The 17,582-nt window shown below is 42.7% G+C and overlaps 1 protein-coding gene across 5 annotated transcripts in view; it reads right to left on the reverse strand.

Annotated features, from left to right (window-relative positions):
• EPS15 (epidermal growth factor receptor pathway substrate 15) overlaps window positions 1-17,582 on the reverse strand; it is a 68,294-nt gene that overhangs the window by 36,559 nt on the left and 14,153 nt on the right. For 3 of the 5 annotated variants that reach the window (XM_059477934.1, XM_059477938.1, XM_059477933.1), the window contains exon 4: window positions 3,680-3,721. In XM_059477934.1, the coding sequence (XP_059333917.1) occupies window positions 3,680-3,721 (42 nt within the window). Of the gene's footprint in view, window positions 1-3,679; window positions 3,722-10,782; window positions 10,901-11,101; window positions 11,159-17,582 lie in introns of those variants that run through there. The other 2 variants (XM_059477935.1, XM_059477936.1) reach the window with 2 other exon arrangements.

Genomic DNA, 17,582 nt, shown 5'->3' on the forward strand with positions numbered 1-17,582 from the left:
CTCTCCTAATCACAGGCTTTTCTTCTTGATGCCATCAAAACATGTGATTTTTAAGAACAGAGAATTCCAGGGTTTGATTACTTTTCATTGTCCAGCTCTGCGCTCGTTACTGTCAGTGTCTGAAAAAGAAAGCCCTGCTTTGAAGATACCTTTACCATCACAGCAGAGGGGAATACTCCCTAAAGTGAAATTTATTTACACAGTGAAGAAGTTGGTGATATTGGCAGCATACCAATCAGTGTGCATTTCTCCCTGGATCAATAGAGAATCATTAAAATAGAGAGTTATTCAAGTTCTTAAGTGGAAACGGTATCTAAACTAAACCTTTTCAAGTGGGAAAAGAAAAAGGAAGACTTACATCACCTACATGGTGATGGTAAGGGCAAGGGAAATAGAGAAAAAGCTGAGAATCCTTGAGAGCCTAAAGAAAAGGATTCTTAAAAAGGACACAGTATGGAAAATAGAATTAAGTGCATCTTCAGTCAATTCAGACTGTCAGCCTTACTCCAGCCCACAGGTAGGGTGATGATGATGACAACTGCACCATTTCCAGTCCCACAGCTTTGTGTTTAAACAAAGGCCATATTCAATATTGTGTTTGGAACACAAGACCAGCTGCCCAAGCTCACAGCTGCAGCACACACAAGGTGCTCAAAGCTAACAGCTTCCCAAGATGGGATTAGAGCTGGCTCCTGAAAGACTGTGGGGAATTTATCATTTGGAAGGAATGCTGCAGCAGTTGTCTGTAGATATTTCTGAAAGGGAACAAAACACACTCAAATCCCCAAATTGTAATTTAATATGAAAGTGAAAACAACTATTGTTTTTAACATAACCAGTGTGATTTTAATTAGGAGAGGGCTTTTCCTGTAACTGAGGATGCCCTGGTCAGAGCAGTAAGGTTGCAAACACTACAGTCCAGCAGTTGGGCTGAGTTATGGGAGAGCTGTTCATCTACAGGCACAAAGCTGCCAAGACAGAGCATCAAACCCCTTTTAAATAGTGGAGTTGACCTTGCATGTAACACAGCAATCTTGGCATCCACTCAGAAAACCTCCAGCCCAGCACTCCTCCTTCAAGCAAGTCAGAGAACACCACACTATCAGCTGTGTTTACTCTTTAGTTCCCCAAGACCAAGCCAGAGGAAGGTGACTTTAAGGGATTTAAGCAGGATTCTTACTAAACCCAATACTGATCTAGTTTCTTTTTGTACAATTAATTATCAAAACCTTAGTAACTATTTTTTTAAAAGGCTGATTTCAATTTCTTTACAAATTACTGAGTCTTGAGCGCTGGGGTGGGGTTAGTTATGTTTGATTATTGCACTGGGATGATTGCTGGTGTTTGTCCACCAGCTTGGCAGAGCTTTTCCCCTGATGTGTAAGGAGCAGTTTCCACAGCTGCATCAGCCAACAACCCCCTTGTTACAACCTGTCTTTTGTAGCACCAGAAATTACCAAAAGTTACAAACATACATCTGATGTGATTAGGGCAGAAGGTTACAGTGCTTCAGCTCAGGACTCACCAAGAATTCAGCACTGCTTCCCTGCTGCACTGCATCAAGTGAATAAGTAATTTCCTAGTGCTTTATGACAGGTATTTAAGTTTATCCTTCAACCTCACCCTCCTTTGAGTCAGTCTATAAAAGGTTAAACAGAAAAATATTTATTTGAAAGAAAAGAGTGCCTACTGAAAGGCTGAGGTTCCAATCTCATTCTAAGTACAGAGGGCAGGATTTACACCCATTTCACAACACACCTTCTGCCAGATGAATTCCTTTAAGTTTGTGATAGAACTGGAAGTGTGCTCAGCATCAGAGCTGTTCCAGGTGATGAATTAATTCATATAACAGCACACTCCACCAGCACCATAAGACAAAGTGGGAAACATCTCTCTGAATTTCTGTTCTGAAATCTGACATCTCCTTATCTGAGGAATGGAAGGGAAAAGTTCCCTTGTGGAACTGAAAGTCTTCAGACACATTTGAAAGCTCCTCTTTAGGAAAAATCCTTGCAGCAAAGAGTTCATCTGAGCAAGTCAGAAAAATAATCCTCTGGGAAACAAATCCACTGGCACCACTTCACTAACAGTAACATCATGTTTAAGGAATCCCTGTTCCTGTTCACTACTGAAACCACTGGACAACAAATAGTGCTCTAGTTTCACTAGGCTGTGTATTCCAACAAATGGAAGAACTGACTTAGCAACCAGTACCACATCTGTGCTTCAATTCAGTTCCTTTATCTCAGTTTTTGCTCCACACTTCAGTGGTTGAGCAAATGCAGTCAGGAGGGAGAGACAGGCAGATGGCAAAGGTGGTACCTGACAGTCAGAGTCAGGACTGAGCTGGCAACCCCAATGTGCAGAACAATCAGTTCCCAGCCTTTTCTTATATCTTATTATAAGGGACTCTCCAAAGGTTTTTAATCCAATGCCTAGAGATAAACACACAGTGGATTTGTCCATCTGAAGGAAAACTTTCTGAGGGTGATAGTATCTCCTTCAGCCACAAGGAGCCACCTGAACTTTGATCAAGGTAAACACTCTCTTCTTGTTTAGCAATTTCAAATCTGCTACTCTCCTGCAGTGGAGAAAATCCCTTATTGAAGTACAATGGCAAGCCCAGACTTCAGGCATCCCAGGCTGATGCATCTGAGCTGCTGTTTTTGCACTTGATAATGGGACTAATCTTCTAAGCACAATCTGAAAATAGGGCATGGATAGAAATCATGGCCTTGTCCCTTCCCCAGCACACAAGTTTACATTCTGATGTTGACACACAGAAGAAGCTCCTAAATAAGGAGGCCATATACACCATAACCTTAGAGGAGCATTACCAGTTGCACAAAGGAAAAAAAACTTGGTTGTTTTTTTTCATCAATTACTCAACAGGTGTATTACAAATAAAAATTATTTTTAATTGTTTTATACAGCCAAGTAGTTTAATTTCCTCGAAAGTTTTTACAATATATTTGTACAATAAAGTACATTAGGCACATGACAGAAAATACTGTTGTTGCAGAATAGGTGAAACAGCTTTTTTAGAAAAAAAGTTGTATTTATAGGAATGAAGACATCTTGGTGTCAAAATATAGAAGACAAGTGATAAATAAAATTTATACTCTTAAATTTTATTTATATGTACTTTTTATTTTTGCATCATGAAGTCAAAAGATTTGCATCTGTTGAGTGAAGCTGCAAGAACTACAGGCATTCTTTTTGCATTCAGTGGCCTTCTACCCAAATTTCACTCCTTACAACATCCTGTGATTAACTCTGGGGATATTCTGAGTGAGAATCAAGTTTTACATGATGCTAACTGAGCTACAAATGGAAGAAATTAATCTTCATTAGTAAAAAGTAACCAAGAACATATCAATACAGCATTTTTAAAGAATTTACTCCATCCCAAGACCTCACAGTCTGTACAAACAGTCAAGTGAGGGATGTCATACACACCTGGCAGTTCCCTAGAAAATAAGGGTCATCTTACAATTATTAAATTTATACTGATAGAGCTCAGACCCACATGTTAGCTACTATAAAAATTCATTTTAAAGCACTACAATTTCTCTTGAACTTTTATTGTTTACACACTGTTCATCATGTTGAGTCCATAGCAAAAGAATATCAATTCTTTAAAATCCAGATGAGGTCTGTCCTTCCAGAATATACATACCTGTCGATAGAATTTCTCATACACAGGATTTGCACTCGATAGCTGCAAAAGAGACACAGAGGAAAAATGAGCCCTGGAGATCCATATTTCAATTTCCCTCTCCCTGGACACATAAAGATATAAAACACACTCCACTGGTCTGCAAAGAAGCATGAAGGATTTATTCCGTACAATGATGAGGAACCAGGACAGCTCCTCGTGCTGTAACTTTTACAGGACTGAGTTCTTGTTTTGCAGCCATTGACACCAGCCCGGATCAGATTTCCCCCAGCCAGGTCACCAGGTGAGGCTGTGTGAAACAGAACTCTCAGGCAACACTGCCTGGGGGCAAAAGCAGAAACCTGAAACCACTCAGGCCAGGAACTGCTCTCTAATATTAGAGTACAAAGCAATATCATTTTAGTTCACTGTTCTCTGTGTAATTCTTTGGAATTTAGTGTCATATGCAACCAGTCTGCAAAATTTTCAGTTACCCAAATTAATCCCTGGATTCCAAACTAAACCCACAGCAACAGTACCACATTAAAATGGAGTAATATTCTAACTTTGGGGTTTGTAACTTGAACCCTTGCTGGGGATAACTTCGGCCTTCATTCCACTGCCCTCTACAAGACATTCAGGGCTCACCTAAATTTAAGTGGACAAGGATAAAAGAGCTTCTTTGGAAAAGGCTCTTTCTTTATTTTTAAATTATTCTTAGAATCACCAAAAAAAAAAAAAAATCTAAGACCTGAAACAATGCAAAACCTAATCTCTTGGCCTACACTAAATACCCTTGCCCAACAGACTGCCAAGAAATGAAGTGTTAGGGTTACCTCTCTTCCCCAACATAAAAACAGGCACAAAATCAGATCCTGCCTTCATGAAGCACAGGTTGCCTAAACCAAAGGCATTTAGGCAGAGGATAACCCTAGAATTCAGTGTGTGTTGCCCTCACAAACCCTGTGGGAACATCTGAGCATAATACAAGCTAATTACACAATACTTACTAAAAAAGCCCAGGCACATAACTTCAAATATCATCCAAAACCAGAGTTCTCCCCCTTAAGAGGAATATAATGTCAAACCCCAGTATTTGCAGACCTTTGTGCAAACAGAATCCAACAAAGCAGCTTCTCTGGATTTAAAATTTAGATGTTCAAATGGAAATATGGAAACCAACAGCATCATGGATGTTGCCAATCACATCTTTGTAAAAACCTTTACTACAGATTGTATTCATGGTTTACAAATAACACCACATCCATTTTCCTCAGCTGCTCCTTTGCTTGAGTACTCCATGTTTACAGGTGCTGATTATCAGAAAATATTACTAAGAGAAGATGTTTGGTATAAATTCATTTAGTGTGATCTTGTGCAATTACAGAAAGTGTGCAGCATCGCCAGAACATCCTAAATACAAATTATAGAGAACAGCTAGAAGTAACAGGAGAGCTTCCATTCAGAGCTTGTTCAGCAAGCATACTGCCCCAGAGACTCAGCTTCTGATTTTCTAGCTGGTCTTTGGGTTTTGTGTTTGGCATTTTTTTGGTGGGTCTTGTTGTTGCTGTTTGTTTTGGGTTTTTTGGTGTTTGGGAGGAGGGAAGAACAACAGGCCCACACAGCTGGTAAGGTTTTATTTGATTACTAGGAGGTGGGTGGGAAATACCTCTCCCAGAGCCAGACATAAAAAATTACATATGCTGGGAAACCATCATTGGTATTCACTGCAATACCTCCATTTTTATAGCTTAACCTTGCTCTGACTTTGCTCTGGTACCCAAAGACTTTTATTATTTCAGCCATCAACTAAACATGCAGTTACACATCCCTTAAAATAGCCTGACACAGTATTTTCAAGTTTTGCCAGCCCTCAGACTGCCACAACACCAATACAACAAACACCTTCCAATCATTTTCCAGCACTCCACAGCACACTTTATTTTCTTACCTTAACCTCACATGCTTTATTTTATTTACCCACTGAGATACACTTTGCACAGCAACTACAGGGGTAGTTCTCCCAAATACTCAAGTATTTGACTTACTAGATGTTACTTCATGAGAAAGTAAAAGTCTAGGCACAAAACTAAAGCTGTGAGCAGAGAAGCAGAGCAGAGCTGGCCAGTGCATCTGCTGGATTCCTGTGCATCATCCCTCCTGCCCAATGTCACCCTTTGTTCAGCCAAATGTCTCCTTATTACAGCCAAACTGATCACTGTCACTCCTGGACAGGAAACATCATGTTCAAGTCCTGCAATGGAAACACTAAGTGCAAATAATCTTTTCATTCAGTACTTAAGAGTGTGAGCCAACAATTCTTTACTGCATTAGTGCTTCCAATATTCATTTTGATATCAGTATGACTGCAGTAACTGGAATTTCCTGTGAGTGGAAAAACAGTAGTAAAAAAGTTTCTCAGACTCTTTTACTAGTAATAGACTTGTTCCTCCTTCAAAGTTTACCCCACAATAAACAAACAAATGCAAATATAATCTAGGATATTCTTCTGGGATAAGAAAAAACTACAGTTCAACACCTTTCCAAGTGCTGCCTTAGAATTTACCTGGCAAAATTCTTTTTATGGGATTTTAACAACCATTTGCAGAGTAAATTCAGCTTGTTTTAGATGTAAAATGAGGGAGGGAGGAAAGGTCAGATTCCACAGTGTATAAAAATAGAAAGACATTATTATGGCTCCATTTCAAAGTTGATCACTTCAGAAGGGTAATGTGTGTTGTAGTAATTACAACCTTTGATATAAACCTATGAACTTTAGAATGATAACCTAGGAAATAAAAAACACCTTCAGGGACACCAGTCTTTTTCATCTTCTGTTGTCAGTCAATCCCCATGTTTTCATGCCTCTGGCACATTCCCATTTAGGTGTAATAAGATATTATTACCAGTCTGCCCACCCCATCCAGCCACCACCTTCCTTCCAAAAGGGCTTAAAAACAAACAAACAAAAGCTATCCATTGAGAAAAACAAAAGTAATTTCCCCTTCCAACCCCAATGAGGTGTCAGGGGAGAAACAAGCTATTCTATCCTGACGAAAATCCAAAATACCACATTCTATCCCAACACAAAGCTCTAGGACTCATTTCAAGAGTTTGCAAAAGGCACAATCTGGCCTTAAATGTTCTTCCTGTAGTTAGCCAGCCAAAAAGGAGGTAAGCTCAAGGCAAACTGGTTTCCTTACAATGCCATTTCAAAATAATAATCAACTTCTCTCTTTTTCCTCTATTGCTTTATTGTCTTAGCTGAAGTGTTTCAGGGTGAAGCCTTCTACCACTTTCAATTATATAACCAGGAATATCTCCCACAGCAATAACAAATGTAAAGAAAATATTTACTATAAATTTCTACACAATTATTACCAAGTACTTAAAAATGGAGCACTTTCTTTCCCATTGAACAGCTGAAGCAGGCACAAGAGCTGCTGTCTCCTCTCTGCAGAGATGTCTGTCACTGCATAATTAGAAATGGTTCCATTTAATTTTCAAATTGCTACAGAAAATCTCCACCATCTTCTAATCAGTACTGAACAAAGCCTGTGCAAAATGAAAGAGTAGATGAACTGCCTTTTAAGAGGCAGCTTCTCTCTGACATGGTGGATGCAATGCCAACCAAAGAAATTAGGTTTTATCTGCTTTAGGAGCATCAGTCCCCTCTATGTGCAGGTTAAAATATACTCATGCATACTCTGGATTCTTCATCTGCAGGACAGAAAGAGGAGCAACAGGTTCCTCATTTCACTAAAAATTACAAACTCTGATCTTTATTTAACAATTTTGCTGATTTCTTAAAAAAAAAAACAAAAATCAAAAAACAAAACAAAAACAAAACAAAACAAAAAACAAACAAACAAACAAAAACAAAAAAAACCACAAAAACACCACAAGTTTGCCAGGGACCTCAAAATCTCTAGCTCTAGATTATACATAATAAGTTCATTAGTATGAGGGCATCATTCATACTGCAAGTATTTGGATCCTGTGTATTCCAGTAACAAGACCTTAATCCTGGCAATGTGTGCACGGGACAGGATTCCATCCAGCTCAGCCTCAGTGTAATACTCCATGTTTCCCTTCAACAACACAGCACAGCATTCTCAGCTCTGCAACACAATGCTCAAGTCTAAAATGAGACTTGTAGCTAATTAGGATACAAATTGATATTACATGATTTTGTCTCGTTTACCAAAGCAGCTCATAACTACTTCAAGACAATTACCACATTTATCACAAAAAGCATTTCATCAGGAAGACAAACACAAAGTTATCTTCCTTTTCCTCCTGAGTACTTTCCAGTGCTTCCCTGAGCTGTGAGCTTCCCCTTCAATCACAGCCAGTTTTTCAGAATAAACCACAAGTTCTATTTTCAAGAGCAACTAGAATGTACTGAATGTCCATATCAATCCATCTTTCAAGAAATATCGCTGCCTCATTTTCCACATCTTTAGTTCTTTGTTCTTCCTCTCCTAAATTCCCCTTATGAAATTGAGCAACCATCCTTGGAAGGTCAAAATATACAACCCCTTATACTGGTTATAGCTTCCTTTGACTTTTCCAGCAACAGATGACAATCTGAGATCGGTCAGTTCCTTCTCCCCTTGCAGTTGTTTGCTTGTTTCCAAACTAAAGGCAACCACAACAAAACACTCCCATGGTAGAAGTTCCCTTAGAAGTTCCACATTAAATTCACAGTCATGCTTGAGCAAACGCAAGTGGCAACAAGATGTTCCAGAATGGGTTCAAAATGGGGAGATAAAAAATACTTCAGATATTTACCATTAAAGGGAGAGAGGAGAGGGAGATTATCAGCTTCACTTCACAACCCTTGTTCAAGCATACTTGGTGTAATAAATTTCACTGCAGCTACACAGTCCTGAAGTGTTTTTACTAATCAGTGAAAAGAATACAATTAGCACAGAAAAGTTTCAAATTACTGAAATTACAGCTTTGATATTCAAATAAAGGACGTGCAGCCCTCTCAGACATTGCAGCTGCAAAGCCATCTGAAAATACCCTCATCTCAGCTGGAAATACCCAACGTCCCCGCCGTGCTAGAGCGGTGTCAAACCAAGCACAGGAAGGGGAACAGAAAATCGGACTCAGCAGTGAGTTTGATGCAGGTTCATGTGCCTCCTGCTCTCTCTGTGTGACCTGGAGCAGATCACAGAGATCTGCACAACTTCACTGCTGCTGTCCGTAACTGATCTCGGTGCAGCCACCGCTGCACTCCCCACCCCCGTGCCCTCATTTTCACTTCCTCAGGCTCCTCAACAGATTCTGGACACTTCAACACTTGTGAGGACTTTTTATAACCCAAAAATTCCACATGTTAGAATCTACGTTAAAAAGAATTATCTTCAGGCTTGCTTGACTTCCTAAGATGATTCTTATGCAACACAAGAAGAAAAAACAAACAAGCCAAAAAAAGAAATCCCCACACGAATGGTCAACACACAGAAATATCTGCCTCAGTTTAACCACTGTTGTAAGCTGCAGCCACAATGGTTTTAAGGATACTGGCAATTTTTCTGCTTCTGTCAACATTATCACATTTGTATTTAGTCCCCCATCCATGTGACTAAAAAAAAGTAAAGAAATTCTACAATGAAAGGATTACACAGCCTGTAAGCAATAATGTCTTGCTGTAGAACACACCAGAGCTGACACCCCACTCCTCTCCCCAAATCAAGAGACGGAGCAGCTCTGTGAAAACTTCTTTCCCTTCAGTAAGCAGACATTTAAAGCTTTTTCATTTACTTGAAAACTATTAAGAGACTCAGACAATGCTAACTTAGTTATTTTGATATAAAGCAAGCTTTCACAGAAAGTACCCTACTCATAACTCTATACCTTTAGACTCGTAAAGACACATTTGTTTTCTCCACGTATTTCCTCACCTTTTCACTGAACTACCCCATCTTTCCTTGAAATGCGTGATATTCTCAAAAGTGAGCTGTGTAAGTAACTGCAAACTTGTGCAGCCTTGCTGCCAGCTTTTTAAGTTTACTTCCATGTGCTTGAGCAATTCATTGAACTCATTTACCCACTTTGCTTTCTGTAAATGTCACAACTGGCTATCAGACTGAAGCATCCCAAGCCAGGCGGATGAACCAACAGGCCCACCTCAGGCTTATGTCAGGTAGGAATGGGAATTTCTCATCTCACTGCTAAATGAAATTAAAAAGTATCAAAAAGGGCCGTTCTTTAGCTATCGCAACTCTACGGAATAAGACATGATCCTAACGGTATAGAATAACCTGTGTGAAGTGATTCCATCATCGCCAGCAAAAAATGCGAGCAACAAGGATTGAGGTGAGGTGAGACGAGCACGGAACAGTGCCAGCAGAGTCTCCAAGTTTTGGGGCCATCACCTGCACAGCTCCTCACTCTAAGGCGCCTGTATGGGCACTATGTGACAACAGTGTCCCCACTGCACGGGGCCCACCAAAACCAAGGTATAACGACACTGCAAGCAGTATCTGTGGAGACAGGCTTCTGTTAAAACAAGGAATTCGTCTGTCCCTCACAGGGTCACCTGCCCACGGTCTCGCTGCCCCGCAGAACCCCTCCATGCCGGGTGTGCCTGCGGGGCTGGCACCGGGCACGGACACCTTAACCCGGCGCTATCGCCTTTCAGCCCCTCCGCGAACGCTGCCCGAGCCCGCCCGCCCTCGGCGTTCCCGGGACGGGGCTCGCTGGGCTCCAGCCCCGCGCCCCGAGTCCTACGGAGACAAAAGACGGACCGCGACCGCCGCCGGCGCAGCCCCGCCCGCCCAGGGCCGCTCCCCGGCCGGGTCTCCCCAGCCCCGGGCAGAGGCACCTGCGGCCGGGCGGGACCCGCTCCCCGCCCGTGGCACCGCCGGGTCGCGGCGCGGGGCTGCCCGCCCGCCTCCCCTCGCCACCGTTCTCCCTCCCTTCCTCCCTCCCGCAGCCACGGACACACCCCCGCCCCGCCGCCACCTGACAGCGGCGGGGCAGCGCTGCGGGGCGGCGGCGTCCGCACAAAGCGCGGGCCCCCGGGCAGCCCCGCGGCGTCCGGCCGTGCCTGCGGCGGGAGCGGGCGGCGGCGGCGGCCCCGCGGGCGGGCCGGGCGCGCAGCCCCTTACCTGTGCCAGGGAGAGGCGCGCGGCCATGCTGTTCCATGCCCCCGGCCGGGCCGCAGGAAGGACGCGCCGGGCCCCGCCACTCGCCGCACAACTTCGGCAACTTCCCCAGCCGGCCCCGGGCAAATCCCGGCACCGGATCCGCGCCCGCCCGCCGGACGGAGCCGGAGCCTCCCCCGCCGCCACACGGCAGCGCAGCCGCGCGCAAAACCGGGCGCGGAGTATCGGAGCCGGAGCCCGCTCGAGGCAGCTGCAGCGAAAACCCGGAGCCGGAGTCCTTGGCCTGACACCCCCCACTGCCCGCTCCTGGCCTCTCCCTCACCTTCCCTGTAGGCCCTGCTGCTGCTGGAGATGCTTCCAGCATGGTGAATGACTGCAGTTCTCCAGTCCAGTCATGACACAGGGGGGGAAGTCCCAAAACAGGAGGCGAACCAGGTCTGGGCTCAGTTGCAACAGAATTAGGCACAAGGCCCAGGAGGAAGCGGCGCGTGAGCCCAGCAGGATGTCCTGACCCGACGCATCCTCACAGCGGTGAGAAGTAGCCTGGGCTCAGCCTCCTGCTTCCCTCCACTCACAGGAAATGGGATGCCTGTCCAGCCAACTCATGGTTGTACACATCCTTCTGTCGCTCTGCCTGTACTCAGGGCAGCAGTGGCTCTTCTGGGGCGGGTAACCAGAAGAAAGGGATGAGCAACCCTTATGGCAGGAGAAACTATGAAACATCACAGGCAATAAGACACAAAGGAGCAAGCTGGAGTGCGGAGTAAACTGCACCACATTCTCCAAACCCACGGGAAACAATTGTGTACAGACTGGCTGAAAACAATACTTGTGCCACCACTCATTCTCCTGCTCCTCCTGTACCTGCTCACCTCCTCCCACTGGCTTATTTTCACTCCTACTCTGAGCTCTGCACTACCTCAGCACACATCAGTCACTGAGGGCTGAAAGAAAACGTTCCTATTTTTATACTTTAACCCAGGGTGGTTTAGGCATACATTTAAACTTGAAATGTGCAAGAGGAAATTAGCTGAAGTCATACTTGATTACTGGAGAGCTTTCCCTACATGCTTTGTTTTCTTTATCTGTTCGTAATTCTCTACCCCTCCGCATTGTTTTTGTCCTCCTCAGCTCAGTTGTGTGCTCGTGCCCCACCTCTGCATCCTGTCATTCCTCAGCTGGCAGTCATCCTGAGCTGCTAGTGCTCATCATCTGTCCTGAAACGTGGGATCCCTCCTTCCCACCTATTCCTTAATAAAGGTTTTATAGAAGCTCTGCTTTACCAACCTGTTTCTCAGCAAGAAAAAGAAGATATGGAGGGGAAGAATATAAAAAGCAAACAACATAGATATAAAAATATTCACACCATTCACATACTCACTGTCACTTCTCTACTCCACCTCACACTTCTTCCATAAGCAAAATCCCTAGAAATCAGCACAGACTTTATATTTTTTAGGTTGATTTTTTCTTCTTTGATTAAAATTGGAATTGTCTCCCAGAATAACTAATACCTTGAAATTAAACCAGAAGATTGTAAGATTGTACAGCTGTGTCTCCTGAGGAGAGCAGTACTTTTGGGAGGGGGCCCCTTGGCAGGCATTTGGAGAGCCTGGGTTTCTGAGCTGCCATGAGCTTGTGTGGGTGCCCTTTGCTCTGTCAGTTGTTTCCTTCATCCCTCAGTCTTGCAGCTTGGCAGGGACTGGTGGCCTCTCAGGAGAGAGGTTACACCCAGGCTGATGTATTCTCACTGCAAAGAGAAGGAAAATGCAAAACAGGGGCCTGGGATCTGGCTCTGGAGTTGGAGGCTCGGTGCCGAGAGCTGCTGTGAGCAGGATTTTGTGGGCAGGATATCTGGCTCAGCAGTGTCCTTGCTCCTGTTCCCTTTCTCTCCTGGGTGTTGCATCAAGTATTTCCCACCAGGTCCAGGTGGAGCTGCAGCAAGGCTCTGGAACAAGGGTGTTGAGCCAAGGGACTTGTGCAGGTCAGCCAGCAGAGCTGTGTCACCCCAGAGCACAATTAAAAGCCCCAAGTGCCCTCAGAGCAGAACACTTGTCCAGGAGGGAGGTCTGCTCCAGCCATCTGCTCCTGAGGGCCTGACCTTCCTGAACCTTTGTGTTACAAAATAAACACAATAGAGCCCCCATTTTACTCCCTCAAACTGTGGAGTGCACAGCAGTCTGCACCCAGAGAGCCTTTCCACAGTGTTCTCCCAATCTGCTGTGGCTGACTCCAAGTTGCACCTGCAACTCAGGAACAAGCAGGCAGTGCCAGGTACGTGGTTATGTACCTTCACCTTGGCTGTGCACACTCAGTCAGCAGGCATGACCACTGTGTCCACAGTCAGAGGACAAGAATCACTGAAGGTAACCACTCTGGCCTCTACAAATTAAAATAATAATGAGTTTCATATAATTAACACTGAATTAATGTGGTCATGTGGATCTGTTGTCGATCATTCTGTGCATCTCACAGACAAATTGTCCTGGATGCCTCCAACCACCCGAGTTAAAACAACCAGCTCAGAGCCTCAGACATCTCTGTAACAATCACAACAGCACTTGTCAGCCTGCTGATGGTGAATGATTGTACTGCAGATTTTCACAAATCTAGAATGACAGCTCCCAGAAGAAAAACAGCTCTCTGCTTCTCAGCTGGAATCGAGGTGTCATCACCTGACATTGGATCACAAAACTGGACGCCATACTTACTTTCAGCCAAGAGAAAATCACAGCTACTAAAATTTACTCAAAGCTGTTGGCAGGTTTGCAAAACAATGCCCTCCAATGACCTTCTTGGCTTAGCTATGAGCAGTTCACCAGGGCTTGGCTAGGGTGGAAGAGCTCCTGAAATCTGGAACAGAGGGATTTTCTAAATGTACCTCTCATTTCCTCCTCAGTGGAAACCTCATTCTTCTGTCTCTGCCTTTGCTGACCTTTTGCAGTATCTCCTGTGAATTGGGTAAGGAGTGGTGGGATTCTGTGCTGGGTTTTCAGGAAAGCTTGTTAAGAACATAAAAAAGTCAAAAGATCAATGAACTGCAAGAATTTTAACAGCTTCATTTTATATCTTTCTGCATTCAACATGAATTCTCCTGCAGGAAACGTTTATCTGTAACCAGCTCTGTAAGAATAGCTGTATGTTGATTTTTTGTTGCAAGATCCTTTACTACAGTGTACTTTATGCCCAAAGGACATGGAAAATAGTATTAGCATGCTTTTATTTGTAAGTGTAATAGGATTTTCTACGATTCTAAGTACTGGCATTTTGACAAATAGGTACCAGATCTCAATGTTCTTTATTGTTTCTTTAACAGTACAATGCACAAGGTTATGTCTGCACTGGACAAACAAGGGACTGCTAACAAATCAAAACTAGCCAAATAGCTGGTGAGGACTGGGCCTTGCAGCAGCGCAGCGAGCACAGCAGCAGCACAACCATTTTGGTGCAAATCCCCATGTGAAACACCGTGTAAGAGTATATAAAGTGGCTTGTTCAGGTACAGCTGAATTTAAAAATGTGCAAGACAGCACAGAAAGGCTGTCCACCAGTCACAGTCAAACACTAACAACCTCTGTTTTATAGATCTCCAAATATGATTGCTAGTAAAGCTGGCAACATTTGAATCATATCCACTGGTCTCCCTGGAAATAACACCTTAAGTGTCCATCTCTTCCTTTCTTAGAGCTTTGCTCAGCCTATGGATCAGCACACAGGCAGCCCAAAAGCACGCAGGCTTTGTGTGACTTGCTCTGCTCGTTCTAGGAAAGGTGTTACTACAGCCCATGAGCACTCCGGAGGCTGAGAGAGGAATGACTCAGCCCTGCCTCCTGCATTCCTGAGCACGAAATGAGGTACCCAGCTCTCTGGAATTCCAGTGCAAAGCAGAGCAGGAGCTGCACCATTGCGTACACAGAAACAAGGATTTGAAAATAAGAAGGACTAAGCCACTTTGAGTTTTACAGAATAAAAGGAAACATATGCATCAACACACAAAATCCTGGCCAGAAAAAGGAATCCCTGCTCTATGATCAAAGACTGTAATACAAGGGAACTTGCCCATAGGCAAACAGACATTGCACAGGTTTCAGAGAGCCAAGCAACACCCGTGCTCCTGACACAGAACAGCATTTCCCACATCTAGGTTACTGAAAGATCCCTCCTGAGAAATAAGGAAGATCATCACACAAACTTTGACAACCTCTGGACTGAGGGGACCTTTTATCAGAAATCTCAGAGTGCTTTCCAGGACTAGTGACACAAGCTGGTTTAGGAAGTCACCACTGCAGGTGTGCCTTTATCTAGAAATCCACCCCAGGATATGCTTTGTGTGCTCTTTCCATTTTATGCAGCTGCAAGTTTTCTAGACAAAGGGTTACAGATAGGCTGCTGTGCTTTAAGGCCACAAGAAAACACTACAATCATCTAGCCAGACTCCAACAGACCTTCTGTAGAGATCTGTTAATTTCTGGGTTTCTTTTGCCTAAAACATGTAATCTGTGAGTCCTACAGTGCATCTTCTAGGAGGATGTGTAGTTATCAGAGCATGTGCATAGATCATTATGGAAACTGCACAGGAATTATCTGCTTATTCATCTTGTGCTGTGCTCTTGGCTTCTTAAGGTGGTTTGCACATTTTCAGTTATAGCAGCTTTGAAAGAATTTCAAAGTGGGTTGTGGGATGATCAAATTTATACAAAGCTGTAGCAGTATTAAAGAAACACAAACTAGGATATTAAGGTAACTGCATATTTCTTCATCTCTAAAGTGTTTTCTGTTCAGATGTTCAGAAGCATTTGAATATATCTGAATTTAACTCCTTCATCTGGCAGAAACAGAGTACAGTATGGGATCACATTGTACCTCTTTGTTTTGCAAAATGATGTCATCTATATTGCCAGTATTTAGAAATACAAAGGCTAAAATTGTTTTTGAACTGTAGTAATTAGAAATAACAATATTGAATTTTTATTACAAGAATGGTAAAATTGAAAATAACCTGAATAGGGCTTGAGTGAATCTCTTTCATCATATTTGATGGAAGAGTTGGCAAATCTGAAATGCAGCAGTACAGATCCATGCTAGTTTAAAACAGACACAATTTATCTTTTCATTAAGACTGTAAGCATATTTTCTCAAACTAATTTATATTAGCCAGTTTCATGGGGCTACACCTCATGCTGTAAAAGAATAAGAGATAATGTAGATATATACAAGAGGTCAGCTTGACCTCTAGATAATTAGCTGGATGACTGACAGCACAATGACATTTTTCATTCAAGACCATATCTGAAACCCAGAAAAATCTTCAATAAGCATTAATTTGACAAGTCCAGCTAATGTAGCAGTTGGAGATTTCACTGTTCCTTGAACAGCTTAATACATGTTCTGAAATAGAACAAACAATAGCTCTGCTGAAACAGCATCGGTCTTCATTATAAATTAAACACATCGATACCGTAGCGTGTAGTGTATATTAAACCAAAATGAGGTTTGGAAACTAATATGTTTACAAAGTAGCAGGCAGAAAAGCTTTTACAACAGTTTCTTCTGTTCTCTGTTTCCTTAGGCATGTTGTCTATACCAACAGGGAACACATTGCTCACCTTTCTGAAACAATGAAAAGATTATTATGTTTTAAGAAAACAGAAAATATTAAAAAATATAATCAGCACATTGAATTCCCAGCCTTCCTCTAACCTAGAATTAGTTTACTCTGCCCTTCACAAAGATTACTAATTTCAGAATTATAAAACACATGAAGTAATTAGATAACAGAGCATTTGGTATTTTTTCTTCTCATTAAATGGTTTGTCTTTAAGACAAACTCATGACTGTTAATGGTAAAAGACCATTTTTATGGCATTACTGTAACTCTTGATACTAGCAAGTGTTTCTTCTTGAGATTTCCTTACTTGTCCTCCCAATAATTTTCATCTTCTTATCTATTTTTACCTCCTCCACTTTCTTTCATTTTCATCTGGTCTTAATTACAACCATAACAATGTCAAAATGGTTCAGAAAGTATTAGACAAAATAACACCAATGCAGTAACATTGGCCATAAGACAAAAAACTTTCACAAATCACAGTAGCCTACTACAGCAACCCAGTCTTCAAGCTGAGAAATTCAGATACCAACATTTAAATAATATTTTTTAATTCATCCTTATTCAGGTCAACACAATATCCCTATTTAATTTTACACTGGTTGTTAAAACTTCTCCTAAATGTAAATCATGTTCTGCTTGCTCTTAGCAATGAAGTCTCTCATGTATGGGAGCTGCAGTGACAGAACAGAGATTTCAGCTGGGTTAAGGCAGTGAGTGCCAAAGGTTCTGTGAGATGAGTCAAAAGGCTCAACAATAGTGGAAAATCAATCAGATTTGAGAAGGTGTTAATGATTTAGCCCTAAGAGTAGATAAGGACAGAGACCATTTTAGTAAACCTTGATCAAATGACATTTAAAATGGTGGCTTTGCTGCTATGGAAAAGCTCACAAATTATTGACAAATACAGTGAGAAGCAAGAGCAAAGCATTATTTCCTACATCTGTATCAGTGCTGAGAGCTGTAAAGGAGACTACAGGTTGCACTCTGTGAAAGCTATCAAATACCAAACTGCAGTGCTCTTTCTGCAGGCAGAAGGAATTTCCACAGATGCTCTTTCAGCTGTATTTCCCCTTCACAAAAGCACAATCCTGCTGTATGTCCATAAAAGAGAAACCACCATGTGGGATTTTTTATTTACAGCCCTGTAGCAGGGAGTGGAATCTGTTCTGTTACTTGGCCAACTATTGCACAA

This window comes from Ammospiza nelsoni, chromosome 9 (assembly GCF_027579445.1).
Source record: "Ammospiza nelsoni isolate bAmmNel1 chromosome 9, bAmmNel1.pri, whole genome shotgun sequence".
Classification (NCBI taxonomy): domain Eukaryota; kingdom Metazoa; phylum Chordata; class Aves; order Passeriformes; family Passerellidae; genus Ammospiza; species Ammospiza nelsoni.